This window comes from Pleurodeles waltl, chromosome 10 (genome assembly GCF_031143425.1).
Source record: "Pleurodeles waltl isolate 20211129_DDA chromosome 10, aPleWal1.hap1.20221129, whole genome shotgun sequence".
Taxonomy (NCBI): Eukaryota; Metazoa; Chordata; class Amphibia; order Caudata; family Salamandridae; genus Pleurodeles; species Pleurodeles waltl.
This window is the reverse complement of record NC_090449.1, coordinates 599,224,064-599,249,910: the sequence shown is the minus strand read 5'-3', so window position 1 is coordinate 599,249,910 and position 25,847 is coordinate 599,224,064. Positions and strand designations below refer to the sequence as shown.

At 40.9% G+C, this 25,847-nt stretch overlaps 1 protein-coding gene across 1 annotated transcript in view; it reads right to left on the bottom strand.

Annotated features, from left to right (window-relative positions):
• The window catches only part of VILL (villin like), a 240,640-nt gene that overhangs the window by 137,105 nt on the left and 77,688 nt on the right, over window positions 1-25,847 (bottom strand). Inside the window, exon 3 of the mRNA XM_069211055.1 lies at window positions 7,142-7,216. Within this exon, the coding sequence (XP_069067156.1) occupies window positions 7,142-7,216 (75 nt within the window). The remainder of the gene's footprint in view (window positions 1-7,141; window positions 7,217-25,847) is intronic.

Sequence of the window (25,847 nt, the reverse complement as noted above, 5' to 3'; positions counted from 1 at the left end):
CTTCCATGTTCAATTGTCTTCTATGGTTTAGCTTTACTCATATTAGTAGTTTTTCGAAAAAATATTCTCTAGAACTAAATGAAGTGGTATATTTGGTGATCAAATCCCTATTTAAAAGTAAGCTATTGGGAGTAGGTTGTTAGTATATGGTTTTGCATCAAACTGGTCATTCATAAATTCTTAGATAAAGAATCCAAAAAGCCACTAGTTGCAGTATATCTCTAGCTAACGGAATGCAAATGACTGCAAGCCGCCAAATGGCTTTCTTTTGTAGATAAATGTTTTACTATACTTTTTTTAATATAATATCTTTCCGTGCAAGTGTTCACAATGTATCAGATGTGAATTACACTCCATAGGTGATTGGATTCATGTTTTCTTTACCTGCCTTGCATTGTTTAATTTTTGGACTTAAATCTTTGCATATATTAGTAACAAGTTAAGGAAATAGATAGTGCCTGATCATTGTTTTATTTGGCTATGCTGGTAATTGCATTAACCTTACCTATTCTGACCAACAATTTCTATAGTGGCCATTATCATTGCTTGGTCGCTTGTTTTTAAAAGTTGGAAAATCTCCAAAATACCTTCAAAGGCACAATGACATTTCATGAATGTCTGAATTTTTATATGCAACTAAGAATCCTTCAATTGCTAAATTTGATAAGATATGGCATAACTCCTTGCTCATTATCTCTCTCCTGTTTTTTTTTCTAGCAGTTTTTTCTATACCTAACTATTTTTATGATAAACTTTCTAGGTCAAGTGGTTTAAACATGATGTTTTGATTCATCAATGCGGAATGCACTTTATTTAAAGAATCACTTGAATTGCAATGTACTTTGTTCAGTGAATCGCTTGCTGTGGTTTGTGTTACTTTTCATATACTTCATACTAAGGGGCATATTTACAAGCCCCTAGCGCCTCCTTGCGCCACATTAGAGTCATTTTTTTTTATGCCAATGTGGCATTAAGAAGGCATTTTAGCCATGCCATATTTACAAAGTGGTGCAATGCATGCACTGCGCCACTTTGCAACCCCTTGCACCACATTATGCCTGTGCCAGGCATAATGTATGCAAAGGAGACGTTCCGATTTCACTGCTCCATATTTTCTGCCATTTTAAACACCTGCTAAGACCAGGCGTTAAAATTAATGGGCGTCCCTGTGCTTTGCTGCATTAGCGTCAAAATGTTTACGTTTTGTTTTTTTTGCTTTGCATCTCTTCTCCTGTAATTGATCTGCTGGCTGCTCATCCTTTACGTCACTGATATTAGTCCCTGGTAGGGATTTTAAAGAAGCTCACAAAAGGAGGACATCCAAGGGCCAAAAAAAATACCACAAAACATGTCTGCAAAATGGAGATGAAAAAGGCCATTTTATTGTCAGAGTACAGAGAGAGAATTTAATAACTGGGCTGCTTTTCTGTGTGCTCAGTGAGCATATGAAGCAGAATACAACTCAGAGGGCCAGAGGGGCGGATGCAAAGGGGAATGAGTTTGCTGGATGAGTACAGGCTGCCTTTAAGGATCACGTGAAGAAGAAATCCCAATGGCCTAATGTCGGCTAGCTCTACTATGCTGAACCAAGCCATTTCTTTCACCAGCGAATTTCACTATGATGACCTTCCCTTCATCAGCACACACATAGCACAGGAGCAATGCACTTCCCCCACACACTTGCCTGCTTAACTCTCAAAACCATCCTGCATGCTACAGTCCATCAAATCATCAACCAAGGAAATCTCAAACACATTACCACTTAATCCTGAACAAATACTGATGATTCGTCTTCCAACATGTAAGTAGTTCAAAGCATGTGGCATAATAAACAAAACAGTCCACAAAAACAAGCCAGACTACGTAGCAAACACGATTAACATCTTCAGCAGCAGCAGCAGTTCCTAATTTGCAATATTCAAATAAAATACAATGACCATCGAACGATAACACCCTTCATCACAGATTATCTTTGTACTGGTAACAGTTCAGGAAAGATATCAAGACCCAAAACTTTACACCTGGCATCCTGCCAACCACTGGCCCATTCCTCCAACCCTCTTCATTCCTTGACGTCGCCCTCACCCTCTATCTACGGTTGCCTTAAAAGTTTCTTTTACACATGTAGTACATAGTCTTGATGTTATGTACATTCCTGCTGTGAAGTACATGCTCTAAAACAACCCCAATAAATTAAATTCAAATAAAATAACAGACTTCATTTCATACTAATGCACGTACTAATATGCATGTGTACCCTCTCTATGTACTCATATATCTACATATTTATTACTTTACTCCTACTGTAGGAGAAGAAAAAAAACGGACTCTCTCGGATGCACTACTGTATGTCTGAATCTATACCTCTCTCAATACCTCCTCTACCTCCACTCTCTGACTCGTCCCAAACCTCATTCTACTACTATGACCTCCAAAATAACCCGTTCTAGACTCCTCCCTCCTATATCCCCCATTGGATCACTCCAAACGTAATTTGACTATGATCTCCCAAACAACCCTTCCTAAATTCTTCCCTCATGTACTCCTCCCCAAAGCTTACTTTACTACAATGAACCCCCTAATCCATTCCTAGAGACTCTCCCCTCCTCCATCTCTCCTTTTAATCATCCAAAACCTCGTCTTATTATTATGATCTCCCAAATGACACTTTCTAGACTCTTCCCTCTTCTGTCCCTCCATTATCCCATTTAACCCAACTAACAGACACCACTTAAATTAACTCATGTTTCCCCATACTAATCCACCACTAATACTTTTTCCGTTCTGTAGTAGTGTGCTACTCGACGAAAACAGCTTCAATGCCACATCAGGGGTAGTAAGCGCTAAATAAGTACAATTACAATTACAGTGCAAAGCTATACATATTTAAGGTAGCTGAAGTTTCAAGAAACTACGAGGCAAACATAAATTGTTCCATAGGAAATATGGCACATTTGGGCTCCTTTTGCCCATCCAAGAGTTTACATGCCTTTGGCGCTGTGTCGGTGCCGACAACATTTCACTGCTGGTTGCTCTCTTTCTCACCAACTCTGCCATTACAATTTCTTAAACTGCAATAATAGGTTTTTAGTGCACATTCCTAAAATGCCCACTGCATTTACTTATTTATTAATGACTTCAAAGGCCATGGACAAAGCCAGAAGGGCAACAGTGAATTGCACCACCAATGTACAGGTGAAATAAATAGTGTGGCAATTCTTACTGAAGTAATATAGAATGAAGCAGTAGATGTTACCTAGAAGTAATCACTCTTTACATGTATATGCAGTTGCATTGCTTAAATGTTCACAGGAGTAGCCACACTGATCCACAAAGTCCAGAGCTATACTGCAGCTTCAGGGTCACTAAACCAACATGCAACTAAAGAGAGTACTTATTATAGTCTCTGAAAAAATGCAAAATAAAGAGTTAAAAAACTATATAGTGACTTATCATAATCTGAAGAATGTGGTGAATCAGTGCGGATCCTAGATTTGGTGTAGCAAACAGTGTAGTTTCAGAAACGTCAGAGTCAGTCCTCACTTGATTGTTTTTGATAACTTTAGACTTGTATTGGATCCAAGCAGAGGTTGACAGGCCAATGCAAAACATATGAATCCATGACTGATTTATGTAGATGCATGTCACACCATTTATTCCTTTACTTGTTGGTAGCAGAAGTTGTTGGTTGTAAGGTGAGAAAGGAGACCTTTTCTGGCCGAAAGAATAAGCTTCTGTTTTTCATAACATGGACATACTCTCGCTGATTTAAATTGTTGCACATTTTTGTCACCCCCACATTCTATGAGGGACTATATAATGCAGTAATCATGTACTAGGGGTACTTACCAATTTTTAACTTAATATATCCTTTGGCCCCACAGCCAACAATCACATTAGGAATACCTCTGAATGTATCATTACTCTTCCATTCTGTGTCTTGTCTGTAGATAATGAATGCTGCCGCACCCGAAATGCAAAATTAAATAAGGGCTGATCTGGGGAAACCCTCTTTCTCATGTCAGATGATGCATTTGCCATGCTTCGGGCAATGTCTGCAGAACTGTGTAGGAGGAATGACTAAGGATTGCAAACTGAGTAACTATTAGTTTGAGCCTTCCAGACAGGGCAGCTGCCTCGTTCGAAATACATATTGTGGGCTCACCAAGAACATCCCATAGCTAACCCTTGGTTAGCTTTCCAGTCACTCTCATTTGTCTGCTTCTTATTTGTTCCCCAGCTTGTCACCCTTGTGTATGTCCTTCCCACAGAGCATAGCCTCTTTACCATCACTTTTGATTTCTAATCCTTACTTTTAACACACTACTTTTTTCTTTTTGCTTAAGCACTGGATGAGAATGCATGTTTTCCCCAACTGTCTCCTTTGTGTACTTCTCTTTCCCCGCAATCAAAGTAACTCACTGCTGCCTGTCTGCTTCTCCCCACCCGACTTCATGTTGCACTTTCTCTCGTGTCCTACCCCACTGCTTTCTCGAATGTGTGTTTACCCTTGCCCACTCCACAATGCTATCTCACCTATTGCTTCTTCTACCGTCTCTACCTACAAGTTGGTTCCGAATCCCCGCCATCTGTGTTGCTCCCCCCACCTGCACCCTCCTTGTTTTTCCACCCCAATAGTGTTCAAGAGGTTGCATGCAACAAATCTGTCATTTGATAATCTACCACTATTATAAAACTGCTGGAAAATGTTAATTTCAATGTTTGTACAAAATAATGTAAATAATTATCATCTATTGTGTACACTATGGAGAAATGTGAACAAAGGGAAGGAGATTAAAAGAATAAGAATATTTGAGAAATTCTCAATATCCCAGGATGCAGCCATGGAAAAAATGCATTTGCCAACAAAAGTCTGCACCTATACATAGAAAAAAGCAAGGAATTGTGAGAGGGTGAGGAAATTTGATGCTTACAAAGCTCACCGTTTCAAATCATCTGCTTCAAGGTGCTTGCTCAGAAATGTAAAACCTGTCACTGGAGGAACGCTAGGCCTGTAATTAGTTTCCCACTGAGAAGTGATTAATGAGCATTTTGGGCTTATGTGTGACAGTTAAGAATAATTAGGTTAAAGAAGAACTGTACCCCGGGTGCCTCTCCATTGTTTAACATATAGACCTTCCAAGATCAAACTCATTTTACCGTCACACTAACTTACGCCAACCACCTCTAGACTAAATCACTGAGCTGGCTCACTTTTTACCCCACACAACTAACTAGCATCAAACAGATATATCTGTTGACATTGCCAGGCCCTCATAAACTGTACGAGATTGGATGTTATTTTACATGATAAGGGGGTCATCTGCTCATTTACCTAGGACTGAAGTTACATTAAGTCAGGGCTGAGGAGATCTGAGTAACTCATTTAGGGCTGTTTTTAGTCACCAGGAGAGGACGTGTAGTTCTGCTTTTCCTAATATAAATGAAAAGTGCATAATGAAAGTTAAAAACTAAAACTTGATATGTTCGTCGTAACTATGTGGTAGAAAATTCACTTCTGTCTAGACCTTAATGTTTGTTTTCTGCACTCTGGACAAGGTGACAGAGGAGTGGGAGAAACTGTGCAGTACCAAGCCCTCTAACACCATGAAAATGGCTCTCTGTGTCCTTCCCTGTCTGAGGCAAGAGCAGAGTAAGGCTGGACCGCTGAGTGGGAGGGCAGCTTCATGCATGGACTGCTGGTGCTTTCACAAGGAAGCAGTGATAGCGCTTTCTACTCCTGTGGGTGAGTTTGCAGAGAGGTTAGGAAGGGGCACTGACATTTTATATGAGAAGAGCATTATGACATCAGAGCACACATGTAATAAGAAAATAAAGTACAAGCTTTCATAAGGAGATTATCCATTCCCACTTATTATGGCCTTTAACCTTCTAAACGTTAAAAGAGTCACCCTGAAAACAGCAATTACTTTATTGAAAGTGATGTTTCCGTATACCTATGCGATTCCTTAGGTATCAATCTTCTCAGGCATCTCATTTTCCACAGGTGATATGAAAACATTTCATGAGCATTGTTTTTTGTGCCTCTGCATGAAGTGCAGGACCTGTATCATGGACACTGTGTGTCTGTACAACTATCAGTATGCGCACTCATATTCCTAGCCAAGAATATGCCATGCTCTCAGTTAGGCACAGTGTTATACACCTATGAAAACGTAATGAGTGTCTCTACGCTATCACAACAGAGGGCATGCATGCAAACTGATGATTAAGCTTATGAATGGTAGAAACACTATTGAATGCGTGCACATAGGTTCACACACAATTATGGCACATAACCCTGCTCAAGATTTTAGGCAGGACAGCAGAAATCTGCATCATGCCATACAGCTTAGAGCAGACAACTGGCTTTAAAACCAATCTACACTTAACTGGTTCAAGCAGCAGAGGCCACCATCGTTTTTTAACAAGAACTGGATGATACCATGATTATCCACTGTGTTTGCTTAAAGGTTATGAGTAAGAAGGAGCTAGAAATGAAGGTCGAAAATGCACGAGTACCGTGCATTATGAAGAATGAAAAATACCAAATATAGAAAATGACATTGATAATGCTTCATTCCACTATATGGAAAAGGAATTAAGGTCTTGATTTAGAGTTTGACGGACGGGTCACTCTGTCACAAATGTGACGCATATCAATTCCACCTTATAATAAGTGTATTATGTCCTAAAATAAGGTGAATGGGATATCCATCACATTTTGATACAGTAGCCAATCCGTCGCAGCATGCGAGAGACGCGTATGTCTCTGTGTGACGTACCCTGAGAGGAACTTTGTGGCATATGCAGCTCAATAAAGGGTATACTATGGACAACCTAAAACAAGCAAATTGCAACAATGTTGAAAGCTCAGGATGCTCTAAAAATGAAAGTTAACAAAGCCATTTTGTTTCAATATTTTTGTTTGATAAATTGCTCTTTCTTAGAGTTATCTGCATAGTGATGCAGATAACAGCAATGTTCAAACTTGTTTTGCTCTGCTTAAAACCAGTTGTGCCAACACGGTTACGGAGCAGTTGCCCTTGAAGTGGAGGAGTGGTAGCGATACAAAGTGTGCTGCACATAACCGAGGCGGTTCATTAGAAGTAATACAACAAGTGAGGCCAATCATACTTACATGCAGGAGGATGTAGCAGTCGCCTTCAAAAAAGCTCCCATAGGCCTTTTCCGGAAGTGGGACCATCTCCATTTTCTGCAACAAGATTTGAGAAGTGACTTTTTAAACAGGCACACCAAGGATAAATGCAGGCATTTCTGTAAGCATAGTCAAATGCTTCATATCCTAATAAGGGAACACAGGCAGTATACAAATGTAGGATAAAATAGTACATTAGAATCCCCCAAGTAAGAAATACACATACTCAGACTGAGGTCGGAGGTTTGTTCGTCTTACACTAAATCCATGCGTATATGCGCAGTTAACTTCGAGGCATTAAAGTGTTCTGCAATTTTCCGAGAGGCTGCAGCCTGGAAGGGTTGTGGTTACTTGTGGATGGACTGTCATGACTCAGTCCTGAAACTGCTTAGCCATTACATAAGAAAAATTGTACAGAAATGTCCACAATTTAGACCTATTTCTGCAAACATATTTTTGAGGGGCAAGGGTGTAACCCCTTAAGTCGGCGACAAGACTCTGGTCTCGTATCTACAGTCACTTGCATGGAGCATTGTGAGGCTGATTTTCAAATTTTGCCAATAAGCAGCGGGACAGTGTAAGGGCCACAGAAAAACAGGCGTAATTAAATATATATCCCTGTTTAATCTCTTCTATTTGCTTGCTAAGATTTAATAAGAATGAGCATTGCCAAAGCAACATGCCTGGCCATGGTAAATCTGAGTTGTGTTTATTTCATATTTTGCACGCAAATGCAATAGACATTGAACGTCTAAAGGTAATAAAAATAAAATGCCATGGAAGTCTAAAAGTAATAAAATGCCACTGACAGAAGGTATCATAATTATTTTTTCAAAAACAAAGCAAGTAAAATATGACCCATCACTAAAATAAATTCATTAAAAACTTGGAAGTAAAACAGAAACGAAAACAGAGAGTAAACTACTTGCTAGGCAGATGTTCACATGCATTTTAAGACAAAAATGTCTTCATTCATGTTGAGAGCCAATGGCTGATGTGGGCGGACACATTGCCACATGCTCTAAGGTGAGGTGGGCAGAAGCAAGATGTAAGGCACAGTTGAACCGATTAATATATGCATGTATATATGACGACTGCTGGGAGAAAACCCCTCTAAGAATACCTTCTAGATCTCAAATTTGTCATAGATGTATGGAAAGAAACTGTTCCCAGCAATCACCGCAGTCACCAAGAAACCAATGGAATGTTGCACAGGGCCCTAAGTGGGATGGGTTGGCAAGAGAAAATAAACAAGGAATCCCTACTATGGCATGGGACATGTCTATCAGCAGTCAACCAATTGACAGGGTTGCATGCCTCGGACACCATGGGAAACTCTAGAGTTGGCAACATCTGGAAATCCAGTCACATCAAAGCATTTGGGCAGTTGGTAGACAAATGTCAACTGAACAAGTCACAATTCTTTAGATAGCAACAAATCAGGAATGCCCAAGAAGGATACAAAATGAAAATCACATCAGTCCTCGAGTTCAAAACATTAGAATCTAAGTTCTTGTAGATTTGGAGGAAAAGGCCACTTCTAGGTTGCATAGCGTGCCAGTGATGAACACACCAGACCATCTAAAAGTAATGAAAGAAAAATGAGTGTGACTTGGTACCCTTTGAGGATGAAGAGTGGCCAGAAGCCAAAATGGTGGCCAAACAAACGGCAATAGCGGCCTGACTACTCCTCAGCTAACTCAAGTAATTCCACAGAACTAAGTGCATTCTACAAGGCTACAAAGTATGGGAATCAGACCTGACCTGACTTGTCTTAAGTCTAACTCGAAGGAGGGTACCCTTCTCCACGAAGTATGGGAGTGCCCAATCACCCACCCTTACCGAACAGGATCATTAAGATATTCGAGCAGGTGATACATACCCCTCTTGAGAGACCCCAAAATAGCACTTCTAGGGCCATATGTATGAACACATTTTCCCATAGACATAGAATGGGTAAAAACCTTTGATACATCTGGCCCCTAGTTATGATATCAGAATTGATGGGGCTGTAAGGTGAGGCAGCTGTTTCTCTTAAGAATGGTTGTGGCCAAATGGATACTGCTCACCAGCATAGATCAAGGCTTGCCAAATCAGTGAATGAATGGCTTATAATCATGGACATCTGTTGCAGAGGAGGTGGCCTACAGGACCAGTGGGTGCCCACAGAAACAAGCAAAGATACTGGGGACATAGTGGGATCACTTTGATTGAATACAAATTTAAGCATAAGTATACTGGTCTTGACTGTGCAGAGTAATCAGAAATTGCTATACTAATCTCACATGGACCGGACGTGAGCTGCACCATTATGTTTATGTTTGTAATCTGTCTGGCGGTTTTTGAAATGGTAAAATCCAATAAAGAACACTATTAAATATAGAATCCTCCTCTATGCATTCAGCTATATGTATGTATTTTAATTATTTTTTGGAACCATGAAACTGGCAAATTAAATAAAATTGTCTCGATCCCAGACCTAAAAATTGATGTAGCAACAGAATCATATCACTCATCTGACTACATCTACACAGGAGATAGATGTCATGCAAATGTAAGAGTAGCCACTCAATTACCCTGGAAGCCCACAAACCCCGATTCATTAAAAGATTTGAAATTCTACTCATCATGGATTCACAGCTTCAAATTGCATAAATTAACAGGTTTTAGTGGATTCACGGAAGGCAGTCAAGAGTACACCTCGGAGTATAATCATTTGATGGATTTTAAGATGTTCTCATGAACCCCTAGGCGTACTTCTACTACCTTCTGAACCCAAGGACAAATCATTTTCCCAGTGGAAAAACCCATTACCTTCAAATCCATGAAACATGGACGTGTATTTACTTCTTTCACACTTTTTACCAGAGTGGCTTTCCAGCTTGAAAAATCTTCACATTCACGAGAATGTGTGGTGTTTTTTTTTGTGTTCACAGACTGGCTACAGAACTTCTCTGAAACACCACTTCCACAGTTTGTGGATGGAGATTTTCTTTACAAGACAATCTACACAAATTACACATTTTTTCCTTAAGTAAATGTGATCTGAATGGAAATGCCAGTGTAGTACCAGTATATAATGGAATAAATATTGTGGTGTAAAAATATCTTAATCTGAATATCGGTAACCAAAATAACCTCAAGGAATGTATATAAAAGTGAGTATAGCTTTACTATTAATAACTCAAAATGTATGTACTGTGATGATTTATACACTGTAGATTTACTATTCCTTGACTCCACATCATCCACAACTATACATCATCAAGGTATAAAGATGTGCCGTTATTTATATGGTAAACATATACTTAACAGTATATACTTACTGTGACAATATTTTTTGTAGTTGATATTTGTGTACAACATTTTATAATACGATATTTGTGTCCACAATATTCTGATGTACAACAAGAAGTGTCATCTGATTCCTGACTCTGAATAAGAGAATTTCTACTCCCAGATCACTCTCCTGTGAGCCCATAAATCTGTGCATGCAAGTCCTTCTTACATTCACATAACAAAATGATGAGTGTTGTATTAAAGTGAATACAAATTAGGAACCTGGAAAGGAGAAAATAACGACTACTGAAATAAATATTTAAATGTTTCTCAGTGACTAGAACCACTGAATTATTGTTTCTCAGTGTTTAGATTATTGCTAGAAACATCGAAGTATTGTTTCTCAGTGACTTGACTATTCCTAGAACCATTGAATTATTATTTCTCAGTGACTAGACTTTTGCTAGAACTACTGAATTACTGTTTATTTCTCTGTGACTATTCCATCTTCTGCATGGTAAGTAAATCATAAAGAAAATGACAAGATGCAATACGGCACTATTAAATGTGGATTATAAAACAAGAACTGAGATAGTTCTATGTAAGGACGAACCTCAACACATTCAGAGATATGCGACCTGGAAAAGTGGCATAGGGTTGTTTGTTATAATATTAAATCTGAATGAGCAATGATTGCTCAACCATAAGACTGGCATCCTCGGCCACATTCTTTAAATGACTATGCCTGGGCACTCAGCCTTAGTGACTATTGTGGGGTTTACCTGGAGAGGAACAGCTAAGGGAAACATATTCTGGGATTGTAAATCATTATCTGAAAAAAACCTTAATAACATATCAGATCCATTTCTGCCATACAATGAGTTCATAAGTCCCACCATAATAGAGGGTATTAACTCTTGTCTCAGAAAAATCCATTCAGCTCTCCCTCAAAACTGATGTGCTATTTCATATTATATTATTTTAATAGCACTTTTAACTCAGTTACTGAGAAGTAATACTGATCTGTTTTATTAGATGATACTTAAGGACCTTGATAAGTGGATGGATGGTACTGGAGGCAGAGGTACCACATATGGTTATGAGAACCTTACGTCTTCTGAAAAATCTGCCATGTTACAATTGAAAAATGATCACAATAACAACATAAGGGGAGCTGAAAAAGGAATCAATATTGTCATCATGGCTCAGGTTGATCAAAATAATGAGATTATTACATAATTGGGTGCGGATTGGATGTATTTCAAATTAACACACAACCCGATTTTCAGAGATTACAAAGAATATTAATACCAAAACTAAAGACATGGTTTGCTAACCAACTTCTTCATGAGAGCAAATATACTTACCAAAGTCTATTAGTCAAAGTATTATCACTCGCGCCAGAGAGAATTCTGGTATTGACTTTTGGACTGAACATTTGTCAGAATATGTTGATATTTTTTTAGACCTTCAGTCATGAACCTACCATCTGGCATTAAGCATATTCTCAACGTTTTGAATGATTTAATATAGGAATCAGGAATTATACTTGTTACTTGATACTTGTTACTACTTCTGATGTAGTTTCTCTTTATACTAATATTGAGCACAAATGGGGACTGGAGACTATGGAGTATTATCTTAGAAAACAGCACAGCAAATTTTTTTTAACATGATACTTTGATTTTGACTAATAATGTTTTTCTATTCAGCAATGAATGGTACAAACAAGAGTGCAGAACTCATGGATGGAATAAGTGGAGACATGCCTGGGGCCCTCAAAGTTCCGGTTGGATTAACCATATATTGTATTGGGGGTGATTCAACGATGATATAATCCTGATAAGGACGGGTTCTGTGGAACATTTGGAACAGTTTATGGGATGTGAAAGATTTTAAATAATACACTTGTCCATGAAACAAAAAGAAACCGAAATCTACATGTCCTATAAGATACTCAGCTTGTCCAACATACTCCCTAAATCAAATGAATGGACTGACATAGAAAAGTTAAAGGATTTATGTTGTAATAAAACTGACCAGCGATAGCAATGCTTTGTGTATATGATAAAGTAAAACTTGATTTTATGGCTGATAAAAGTGATATTACTCATTATTCACTGAAAAGGTATTGAAACACATGAATACAAGATCTTGAATAACTGACTTCAAGGACAGTAGTTTGGACATCCAGGTCCGAAAAGCCATCATGTTGGTCGTATGTTGAAATATTTATTACAGAATCATCATGCTACCACAATATTGAGGACCTAAATATCGACTCTGACGTAAAGAATAGTACATCTTTACTTATCTATTACCACGTCAATTGTTAGCCCTCAATATTTTGTATACAATATTCTGGTAGAACGATGTTCCGCAGTCGATATTATATTAAGGTGGACTACCTTAAAGTTGCAGTAAAAAACAGAAAAGGCAAAAAAAATATGTGCAGTTACAGAAGGGCCTCTATCACATGACATCTGGCCTCCTTCCATCCCAATCGGTTCTTTCTGTTTCCCTTGCCTTAGAACGTATTCACTGGATAAATACACAACCCAAATGCAAAGACACACAACCCTGGGACACACAGACACACCCAATCAAACACATAACTGCAGTAGAAATGCACACACCGATGCATAGGCCGATACCTACACTTACTGCACAGACACTGCAGGCAGCCACCACTTAGAGACATGCTCCCCCGTGCACAGATATAAACACACCAGCTCAAGATACACACATGAACTCCCTATTGACAGACATGGACGCTCAAGTAGACAAAGACGAACCCTTGTGCAGACACAACCGCTGCGCAGAAGGAAAATGTCACTTACCCAGTGTACATCTGTTCGTGGCATTAGTCGCTGCAGATTCACATGCTGTGCATAGTCCGCCGTCTGGTGTTGGGCTCGGAGTGTTACAAGTTGTTTTTCTTCGAAGAAGTCTTTTCGAGTCACGAGACCGAGGGACTCCTCCCACTTCGGTTCCATTGCGCATGGGCGTCGACTCCATCTTAGATTGTTTTCCCCGCAGAGGGTGAGGTAGGAGTTGTGTATGCTAGTAATAGTGCCCATGCAATGGAATGAATACGTATGTACCAAATGAAGGTTAAAGTAATATATTTACAAATGTACAAATGTTGAAGATATACTTCCAAACGGCTACAGGCTCCCGGAGAGGTGGGTGGGCGCATGTAAATCTGCGGCGACTAATGCCACGAACAGATGTACACTGGGAAAGTGACATTTTCCATTCAGTGGCATGTGTAGCTGCAGATACACATGCTGTGCATAGACTAGTAAGCAGTTATCTCCCCAAAAGCGGTGGTTCAGCCTGTAGGAGTGGAAGTAGTTTGAAATAAAGTTCTTAGTACGGCTTGCCCTACTGTGGCTTGTTGTGCAGATAACACATCTACACAGTAGTGTTTAGTAAATGTATGAGGCGTAGACCATGTTGCTGCCTTACATATTTCGTTCATTGGAATATTTCCTAGAAAGGCCATAGTAGCTCCTTTCTTTCTGGTTGAGTGTGCCTTTGGTGTAATAGGCAGCTCTCTCTTTGCTTTAAGATAGCAGGTTTGGATGCACCTAACTATCCATCTGGCAATACCTTGTTTTGAAATTGGATTTCCTGTATGAGGTTTTTGAAAGGCAATAAAAAGTTGTTTTGTCTTTCTAATTACTTTTGTTCTGTCAATGTAGTACATTAGTGCTCTTTTGATGTCTAATGTATGTAGTGCTCTTTCAGCTATTGAATCTGGCTATGGGAAGAACACTGGTAATTCTACTGTTTGATTTAAGTGGAACGGTGAGATAACCTTTGGTAAGAATTTTGGGATTGTTCTTAGAACTACTTTATTCTTGTGTATTTGAATAAATGGTTCTTGTATGGTAAACGCCTGTATTTCACTTACTCTTCTTAGAGATGTGATGGCAATGAGAAATGCAACTTTCCACGTTAAGTATTGCATTTCACAAGAATGCATGGGTTCGAAAGGTGGACCCATGAGCCTTGTTAAGACAATGTTGAGGTTCCATGAAGGAACAGGTGGTGTCCTTGGTGGTATAATTCTCTTTAGGCCTTCCATAAATGCTTTAATGACAGGTATTCTAAACAGGGAAGTTGAATGAGTAATCTGCAGGTAAGCAGATATTGCGGCGAGATGTATCTTTATGGAAGAGAAAGCTAGATTGGATTTTTGCAAATGTAGTAAATATCCTACTACATCTTTTGGAGACGCATGCAATGGATGAATTTGATCATTATGGCAGTAATAAACAAATCTTTTCCATTTACTTGCATAGCAGTGTCTAGTGGAAGGTTTTCTAGCTTGTTTTATGACCTCCATACATTCTTGTGTGAGGTCTAAGTGTCCAAATTCTAGGATTTCAGGAGCCAAATTGCTAGATTAAGCGATGCTGGGTTTGGATGCCTGATCTGTTGTTTGTGTTGTGTTAACAGATCTGGTCTGTTGGGTAGTTTGACATGAGGTACTACTGATAGGTCTAGTAGTGTCGTATACCAAGGTTGTCTTGCCCATGTTGGTGCTATTAGTATGAGTTTGAGTTTGTTTTGACTCAATCTGTTTACTAGATATGGAAGGAGAGGGAGAGGGGGAAAAGCGTACGCAAGTATCCCTGACCAATTCATCCATAGAGCATTGCCTTGGGAGTACCTGTGTGGGTACCTGGATGTGAAGTTTTGGCATTTTGCGTTTTCTTTTGTTGCAAATAGATCTATTTGAGGTGTTCCCCAAATTTGAAAGTAAGTGTTCAGTATTTGGGAGTGAATTTCCCATTCGTGGATTTGTTGGTGATCCCGAGAGAGATTGTCTGCTAGTTGGTTCTGGATCCCTGGAATAAATTGTGCTATTAGGCGAATGTGATTGTGAATTGCCCAATGCCATATTTTTTGTGTTAGGAGACACAACTGTGTCGAGTGTGTCCCCCCCTGTTTGTTTAAATAATACATTGTCGTCATGTTGTCTGTTTTGACAAGAATGTATTTGTGGGTTATCATGGGTTGGAATGCTTTCAACGCTAGAAATACTGCTAACAGTTCTAAGTGATTTATGTGAAACTTTCTTTGATGTATGTCCCATTGTCCTTGGATGCTGTGTTGATTGAGGTGTGCTCCCCACCCTGTCATGGAAGCATCCGTTGTTATGACGTATGTTGGCACTGGGTCTTGGAAAGGCCGCCCTTTGTTTAAATTTGTACTGTTCCGCCATAGAAGCGAGATGTATGTTTGGCGGTCTATCAACACCAGATCTAGAAGTTGACCCTGTGCCTGTGACCACTGTGATGCTAGGCACTGTTGTAAGGGCCGCATGTGCAACCTTGCGTATGGGACAATGGCTATGCATGAAGACATCATGCCTAGGAGTTTTAATACTATTTTTGCTTGTATCTTTTGTGTTGGATACATGGCCTGTATTAACTTGTGAAATGTTTGAACCCTTTGTGGCTATCCCTTTTGTTGTGTTGATTGTCGCTCCTAAGTATTGCTGTGTTTGACACAGCAAAAGGTGTGACTTTGCATAGTTGATGGAGAAACCCAGCTTGTGAAGGATTTGTATAACATAATTTGTGTGATGTGAACACTTTGTTAGAGTGTTGGTCTCTTTAACCAATCGTCTAAGTAAGGGAACACGTGTATTTGCTGCCTTCTGATATGTGCAGCTACTACTGCTTGGCATTTTGTAAAGACTCTTGGCGCAGTTGTTATTCCGAATGGCAACACTTTGAATTGGTAATGTATTCCATTGAATACGAACCTTAGGTATTTCCTGTGCGAAGGATGTATTGGTATATGGAAATACGCATCTTTTAGATCTAATGTTGTCATGTAGTCTTGCTGTTTGAGCAGTGGGATTACGTCTTGTAATGTGACCATGTGAAAGTGGTCTGATTTGATGTAGGTGTTTAGTGTTCTGAGATCTAGTATTGGTCTTAGAGTTTTGTCATTTTTTGGTATTAGAAAGTACAGTGAGTAAACTCCTGTGTTCTTTTGTTGACGTGGTACTAGTTCTATTGCGTCCTTTTGCAGTAATGCTTGAACTTCTAGTCCTAGAAGGTCTATATGCTGTTTTGACATATTGTGTGTTTTTGGTGGGACTTTTGGAGGGAGTTGGAGAAATTCTATGCAATAACCATGTTGGATAATTGCTAAGACCCAAGTGTCTGTTGTTATTTCCTCCCAAAATTTGTAGAACTGGCTTAGTCTTCCCCCCACTGGTGTTGTGTGAAGGGGTTGTGTGACTTGTGAGTCACTGTTTATTTTGAGGGGTTTTGGGACCTTGAAATTTTCCCCGGTTTCTTGGGAATTGGCCCCCTCTGTATTGTCCCCGAAAACCTCCCCTTTGGTATTGTCCCTGGTAGGTAGGTGGTCTTGTTTGTGAGGTGCTGGTTTCTGTGGGTTGACCTCGAAACCCTCCCCTAAAAGTTGTTTTACGAAATGTGCCAAATGTGCCTCTGCCCTGCGGGGAGTAGAGTGCGCCCATGGCTTTGGCTGTATCGGTGTCCTTTTTAAAATTTTCAATTCCAATGTCGACCTCCGGCCCAAACAATTGCTGTTCATTAAACGGCATATTGAGCACAGCCTGTTGTATTTCGGGTTTGAACCCAGATGGGCGCAGACATGCGTGCCTCCTTATCGTGACTGCAGTATTTATTGTCCTTGCAGCTGTATCCGCTGCATCCATGGAAGACCATATCTGATTGTTCGAGATACTTTGTCCCTCTTCCACCACCTGTTGCGCTCGTTTTTGTAACTCTTTGGGGAGGTGTTCGATGAGATGTTGCATCTCATCCCAATGAGCCCTGTCGTATCTCGCCAGGAGGGCTTGCGAGTTGGCGATGCGCCACTGATTTGCCGCTTGTGCTGCAACCCTTTTTCCTGCTGCATCAAATTTGCTGCTCTCCTTGTCTGGAGGTGGTGCGTCGCCTGATGTATGCGAGTTGGCTCTCTTACGAGCTGCCCCCACAACTACCGAGTCTGGTGTCAGTTGTGATGTAATAAAAGCAGGGTCTGTGGGCGGAGCCTTGTATTTTTTCTCCACCCTTGGAGTTATGGCTCTGCTTTTAACTGGCTCCTGAAATATCGGTTTCGAGTGCCTTAGCATTCCTGGAAGCATGGGAAGGCTTTGATAATGGCTATGGGTGGAGGACAGGGTGTTAAAGAGGAAGTCATCCTCAATAGGCTCCGAATGTAGCAAGACATTATGGAATTCGGCTGCCCTAGCTACCACCTGTGCATATGAGGTACTGTCCTCAGGTGGTGACGGTTTAGTTGGGTACGACTCCGGGCTATTGTCCGATACCGGAGCGTCGTAGAGGTCCCATGCATCCGGATCATCTTGGCTCATTGTGGTATGAGCTGGTGAGTGTGTTAATGGTGGAGTTTGTGCCAGTGATGCATGAGTTGATGGTGGTGGAGAGGGTGGTGGAGTTACCTTCTTTACCACCTTTGCTTGTGGTTGCTTGTCTCCTTGCTGGAAGTCAAGTTTCCTTTTCCGTTTGATTGGGGGAAGAGTGCTAATCTTCCCTGTATCCTTTTTAATAAAGATCCGCTTTTGCGTGTGATCTGGCTCTATTGTTTGTAATTCCTCCTCAAATCTGTGTTTTTTTAGTTGATAGGACAGTCCCTGTTCCTCTGAGTAGGAACCATTTTTCGGTTCGGTTGCCGGGTGTTTCGGCACCGAAACCGTGTCTCAGGATTTTTTCGGCTCCGACAAGATCTTTTTTCTTTTCAGCGTCATGCCCTCTCGGTGCCGACCAACTTCGGTGCCGCTGTGTCGGTGCCAAATTTTTTCTGCGTCACTCTCTCGGTCCCGAGATTGCTGCGTGCCTGTGTCTCGACCGGAGTCGGATGACTTCGACAGCAGCTCGCCCTTTTTCGGTGCCGATGGACGGTCACCTACTTTCCGGGTTAAGCCATGGCTTGTTGGCGGTGGCGTCCCCTGGGCTTTGTCAGTCTTTTCGTGTGATTTTTGTTTCGACGTCTTACTCACGGTTGGGTGTTCTTCGACGTCGAATTCTTCGGAATCCGACTCGTGGATGGAGAAAGTTTCTTCTTCCTCCTCCTCGAACCGTTGTTGTCCTGTCGGCGTGGACGCCATCTGCAACCTCCTGGCTCTTCGGTCTCTGAGCGTTTTTCTCGACCGAAACGCGCGACAGGCTTCGCACGTATCCTCCTTGTGCTCGGGGGACAGGCACAAGTTACAGACCAAATGTTGATCCGTATAAGGATATTTATTATGGCATTTAGGACAGAATCGGAACGGGGTCCGTTCCATCAGTCTCGATGTTGCACGCGTCGGGCCGACCAGGCCCCGACGGATGATCGAAATTACCCCGAAGGGCTACCGAAGCTCTTCAAGATTCGGTGTCGATTGGTTCTAACTAACCCGATACCGAACGAAACAATACCGACGAATTTTTCCGCGATTCTGACTAACTTTCCGACCCGAAACACGGAGCGAAAAGGAACACGTCCGAACCCGACGGCGGAAAGAAAACAATCTAAGATGGAGTCGACGCCCATGCGCAATGGAACCGAAGTGGGAGGAGTCCCTCGGTCTCGTGACTCGAAAAGACTTCTTCGAAGAAAAACAACTTGTAACACTCCGAGACCAACACCAGACGGCGGACTATGCACAGCATGTGTATCTGCAGCTACACATGCCACCGAACACACACTTACTGCAGACATACATGCTCTGCACAGACACAAATATAGATTCTGCAGAGACACGTCTACATCATGCACAGACACAGATTTCCTGTTGACAGACACCATATTCATGTAGATTGGCACAGAGAGTTACCCCAAGCAGAGTTCCTCCACATAAACATGCTTGGGCACTCTGCAGAGACTCCCATGCCCTGCAGACACACACTAAGCACACTTCGAGCAGCAATTACTCACAAGGTCTACCCACAAGCAAACTAAACTTCCCAAACAGTAGTGGTTGCTGCCTGGGTCAGGGATGACATGACACAGTTTCACAAATTACTGTTACAACAGTGGATGGCCTGCCGGAGTGTTGGTTAAGATGTGAGCAAATGGGGAAGGGTCAACTACGGTTCCTTTCTGCCAGTGGTAGACTGACCAATAACTAAAGGCTGGCCCCTTGCTAGGGGGGAGGGGGGCGGCTTTACAAGTGTTTGCAATCGTCTTGTTTAGCATAACTAAGTATTAAACAAAAGAATATATTTAGTATTTAGTGATTCAGCTCCTCCATCAGCCCCCCACCATATATCATGTAAACAGACACTGCCCCGTCGCAGACACCTCTGCACAGCTCTGTAGAAAGCGTGCAGTGTTGTACAGGACTTCTTGCCTTGCCTATTCCCAATGTGTTACAGTCTGCTCTGGCCTGTCCCTGACGCTGTTTTATATCAAAGTAGTCAGAGATTACTGCGTTTATAGAAAAGTCATAAAGCTTACTGACAGGCTGGTTTCTTGATCAGCAATATGGGCAAATTCATTTATGCCTCAGGCAGTGACTATCATGAAATGTTTGCATAGCAGGTGCGTAACGTGGGCCTGACGGGAGCAGAGACAGTGGCCCACAAAGAAATCCAGAAAGGCTAAAAGAAGCCAGTCATTTTCTAGGGAGCGAAATTCTACAAAATGTATAAGAAATATAAATGTATGTTGCAGAAGGGGCAGAGTTCCAAGGAGCTTTTCGCCTATGTGGCAGAGATGTCCAGCCAAGGTCCATGAGGGCAAGTTAGAATCCGTGATAGACTTTTAGGATTACCACTGACTACATAAATACGTTCCAGTGAGGTTAAATGATTGTTTGTTTATTTTATGTGAAAATCCTGAAAATCTAGTATGGGTTTGGCCTCCTGGGACCAAGTTTTAAAAATGTTCATACCCCCTAAAATTTTCATGCCCACCAAGCACAGAATAGACGTGGTTAATCAACAGAATATAAGCTTCTGAGTTTGCATGTTTAAACTTTTAAAAGATTGCATTTTCAACCCCCATAACTTATTTTCTCTCTTGACTTTTGACAGAGAGTGGAGCCTGGGTTAGGCAGACAGAGGCTCAACCCTATCAGTGTCACCTTCAATGCTGTTGTGAGGAGATGGTACAATGATGAAGTCTCCAAGGTGCTGCACAGCACAGACTGACCTGGGAAATACACACAACATAGTGTAGGACCAAAAAGGGAACTGTGTAGTTACTACAAATTGTGGGACACAGGGCAGAATAATGAGGCATGGCACACCTTACCTGTTAGCAATGCAGAGACATCCCTGATAATTCTAAGACAACTGGTGTCATTGTACCATTGTCATAACAGCACCAGCTCTTTATCAATACAGTTTAGGCAAATACAGAGTTGGAGACGAATGCAATTCCAACTGTCAGCATGTATGGATGTATACACATGCTCTTCAAGAAAGTGACAGCTAGTTTGGGCAGGAGTATTCACATTATCAAGTACTTTGAAACACTCGGTGGGGTGTCAACATCACTTCCCAAAGGGTTGAGCTTGGGCATGTTTGATCACTGAGCTGCGAAAATGCTATTGTTCTGTACAGCCGCTTTTTAACAGTAAAAGTGATAAATGTAGTAAACCCCCAAACCCGAGACTAAACCAGTTTAATCTGTTGCAGGACCATTTCAGAGGATCAGAAATCACAGTTTTGCAGTGAAAAGTCTTAATGCTCTTACAGTGTAGCCCAACTGTGTTGTCCTGACTGGGCATACAGCTTCATTAAAGGCTTTAGTCTGTCTCCTGCATATTTATGGCCCTCACCTCCATATATTTGCATTATCAGCTTTCTATAGGACACAAAATGTCTTTACAAAGTAGATATAATTTTGTCCTGCAGCATCTTCCTCTCAGTCATCCTGTAAAACAAACTTGGGCACTGTGGCACTACGGGTCCTAAGTCACGTTTTCACAATGTTATTTTATATTTACTACCAGATATAGGATATCTTCACTCATGCCAGTGTATTAAGGGAAAACAGGATTGATTGTTAGGAGGAGAGACATTTCAAGTATATTGCCCATATCACTACTTCATGGGGACCTCCTGATTGTAATTGTATTTATATAGCGCTTACTGACCCTGATGAGAAGTTGAAACGCTTTTCAGCCAGTAGCACACTACTCAAAGGATTAGTGCTGGATTAGTACAGGGGAATATGAGTACAGTATTAGTATAGGGAGGTATGATTTAATTTGAGCGGAGGGCGTGAGTCTGTTAGTTGGACTGAATAGAATAATGGAGGTACAGAGGAGGGAAGAATCCTACAGTGTTAATTGGGAGATCATAGTAATAAGACCAGCTTCAGGATGAGTAAAGGAGGGATTGAGGGAAGAATCTGTAGAAAGGGATTGCAGAAATCATAGTAATAAAATGGGGTTTGGGATGAGTTAAAGGAGAGATAAATTAGGAAGAATTTAGTAGGTTTGTTTGGAAGATCATAGTAGTAAACTGAGGTTTGGGGTGAGCCAGGAGGGGTAAAAAAGGGAAGAGTCTACGAAGTGTTATTTTGGAGTTCATAGTCATAGAATGGGGTTGGGATGAGTCATACAGTGGAGATAGAGGATAGATTGATAGAAGTAAAGGGTGATGGTGAGACAGAGTAAAGCTTTCAAGAGTGTATTATTATTTTTTAGATAGTGCAGCAACTTCATTGTGGTATTTGTGTTTTTAAGATCATCCCAGGTGGCAATGAGGGCAGATTCAGTGCCTCTTCCTGGGTGGAATCCAGTTTGGTAGTCTGAAAGAATTGAGTCATATTCAAAGAATTGTGACATTTAGGCGAAAACTCCTTTTTCTATCAGTTACACAGGAAAGGTCCAGTTGTAACCGGACCATAGTTGTTGGGCCACGCAGGTCCAGGTTTGTTTTCTTTAGTAATGGGCATATGTATGCCTTTTTAAGGTCTTCAGGAAAGATTCCTGTAGTTAAAGAATTATTGACGATTCTTCTTACTGGTGTGGCAGCAGAGGTAGATTAAAAATGTTCTTGAAGAGTGTGGAAGACACGAGTCAGAAGAGCAGCCAGAAGGCCTGCTTGCTTTCACTTTGTGATAATTGTGTGAGGGAGTGCAGAGGCTGGGTTGGCTTACTCTTGTAGAGGAGTTTTGGAAACGGGTTGGTGCTGGTGATTTTTCTTTGTTTTAAATAGGAGTCCAATGTGTCTGCCTTGGTTGTGTAATGATTTGCCAGTTTGTCTGTGAATTCTTGAATAATGGGAAGAGTTCCCTCCGTGCATTTAGGTTTTTGAAATTTGTTGAGAATTTTAGAAAGTTCTTTATTTGCATACATAACATTTTAAATTCTGTCTCACTAGTACCTTTTTTTTAGCTTTTTTGATTGATGATTTGTATATTTTATAGCTCTGTGTTTCTCCAAGGTGCTTGTTTTCTTTTGTCCTGTTGATTTTTCTGAGTGGTATTAGGATGTCAAAAGCTTTCTGTAGCCACTCATAAAGTTTCTGAACAGAATTTACTGTTTCTAAATCTATGTTGGCTGTTAGTTGTGTTTCTAAGTATTCAAAATTGAGTAGCACCCAGTGTAGGAAAGTGCCTTTTTGGCATGGTTAGCCCCCACTTTTTGCCTGATTTCTGATGTGGCTTCGAAAGTTATTGCACTGGGTACCTGCTAACCAGGTCCCCAGTTCCACATCTCTTTCCCCAAAACTGCAAGTTGTTTTGAACAACTGTCAAACTCTTTGACTATCACAGTAAGTCCCTAATAAATTGTACCCTGGTACCTAGGGCCTGGTGTACTTAGGAAGGTCGCTGAGGGCAGCATTACCAATTGTGCCACCCCCCAGGAACCCTTCACCAAACCCACACAGTGTGCACCGGTGCAGGCTAAATTGAAACAATGAACCTTACAAATGGCAACAATGGTCTATCTACTGCACATTTTGTTTTGTAAAAAATAGTCTGGCAGTGGTGCTCACTACAGTACATCACACCTGTTGCCCCAATGTGTATATCTCAAACAGAGAAACCCTGTCAGAGCAAAAATATACAAAAGGTAGCAGAGCACTCTTCGTTCTGATCAAACAAATTATATAACAATCAATTAATCAAGAAGAAATTTAGTCAGAAAGATTTCCATTAGAATGACAAAGTTTACTTCATCTTGTAGTCAGCTCTTAATATAACTCACAAAACTAAAATAGTCTCAATACGACAAATAAATCATGCCTATAATATACAATTCCTATTATTTTCTTGATTACTTTTCTCGATCTGAGTAAAGCAGAGATCGAGATTTTCAGATCAAAAGGGCACACCTATCCACACACGCTTGTTTTTTAACCTCACTATAGGTTTAGCTTTCTTGGGTTGTTAAGCCTGCAGCCGCAGACCACTAAGTAAAGGCCTGCCCCATGAGTACTTTCTAATCCTCACATTGATGCCTCTCACAAGTGTTACTGGGGATTTATGACACTATCTGAATGTGGCTGTCCCCTTAGGAATAATTTTGCAACTTTTCAGCCCTAATATCAAGCAACCATTCCCCAGGTCACCCTGTGCCCTAATGAGACCCTTGTATCCACAGGGCAATTCCCCTTGTGGGATAAACAGTAGCAGGGTCTGTCTTTGTAAATGTCAACAGTGTTTCGACCTAACGAAAGATACAAGGATCTTATCATGATAGGCCTGTCCTGGTGAGACCCTTGTATCTTTGCTGAGGTCAAAACGCTGTCGACATTTAAAAAGACAGACCCTGCTATTGCTTATCTCACAAGGAGAATTGCCCTGTGGATACATTTATAGAATTATCAACGGTGGGTGTCTTTCTTCATGTACAAATACACCAACTATTGTTAATAAATAGAGGCTGTAATTCTTAAACTTTGTGTTCTTTCACTTGTCATTATGTTGGTTTTGTCACCAATTTAATTCTGTGTGTTTCTGGTTTGTAAAAATAAAGGTACAATTTTGATCTACATGACAAGCTCAGGTAATGGTTGCATTTCATATTTTAGACATATGCCTGACAGATGTTAAACTGTCTCAATGTTTAAAATTATTTTATTTGATTTTGATTTATACAACACCAGTGCTTCCTGACCGATTACATATATATGACAAATGAGTTTCGCATGGATGTTTGTTACATGTTAAAGTATTTATACCAATGTTCCTGTGAACATTTGGGTTGCTCTTATATTTAAAGGGTCCCTCGGAGTGGCACCAGTTCTGCAGCAGCTCTGAGGGGCCCTGTCTAGTATCCATGCCTAGTTACCAGGGCTACCATTTGCTAGGGACTTGTAGAGGTGTAAAAGGGTCTGCTCACTTGGGGATCAAGTGACCAGGGGCCTGATTCTAACTTTGGAGGACGGTGTTAAACCGTCCCAAAAGTGGCGGATATACCACCTACCGTATTATGAGTCCATTATATCCTATGGAACTCGTAATACGGTAGGTGGTATATCCGCCACTTTTGGGACGGTTTAACACCGTCCTCCAAAGTTAGAATCAGGCCCCAGGTGTCTTGTTTTTGGCAAGGAACACTGGGAACCTGGTTAGCAGGAACCCAGTGCTCCTCAGTCAAAGCTGCATCTAAAAAAGGACAAAACGTGTGCCAATGCTCTTTTGGGTACACTTTCTAGTTGCAGATTATTCACCTTTTGAATATTCCCCAGATATCATACTGGATCCAGAAACGTTTCAGCAGTACTTGAGCATGCCGTCAGGGGGCACTTGCAGCTTCTCACTGACAGTTCCACTTCGGAAAGGACATGCAGAGTTCATTTAGACACCACCCTTAAGTGCTGATGCCAACTGCATTTGAAGTGCTGCACCCCAAACACATAGCTCCAAGTGCTAATTGGGCATGATCAATGTGCTGATTTCCAGACTTGTGATCTTATTAATGTTAGTAGAAACAGAACGGTGAGAACTGGAGGGTTGGAGGGGAATCTGCAGCTAGATAAATACCAGAAGGAAAATGTTACTTACCCAGTAAGCATCTTTTCATAGCATGTGGTGCTGCAGACCCACATTCTCTGAACACCCTCACCACCCAGCGCTGTGCCTTGAGTGCCGCAAGCCACCCCTCCCCGAAGAAGCACCCCAGATTGACAGAGTGAATTAGTTTTAACAATTGGAATTTCATCTGATGCCTGCTGGGTTTGGACCCCTTAATCTAGTGTTTGGAGTTGCAGTCTCTGATATGGTGTGCTAGAATTGAGCATAATTAGATAGTAACTTATATGGGATTTATAGTTGAATCTTAATCTCATGTCAAGTTTGCATTACTGAGGATTGGTATCAAAATGTACAATTTGGCCTTTGAGACAGTTATATTTCCTCAATAGGTTTAACAATTGTTTACTATCCAATTTGACAGTTGTGGCCATTTTCCAATTTTAAACTCTCAATGATGGTTAGGGCACAATTT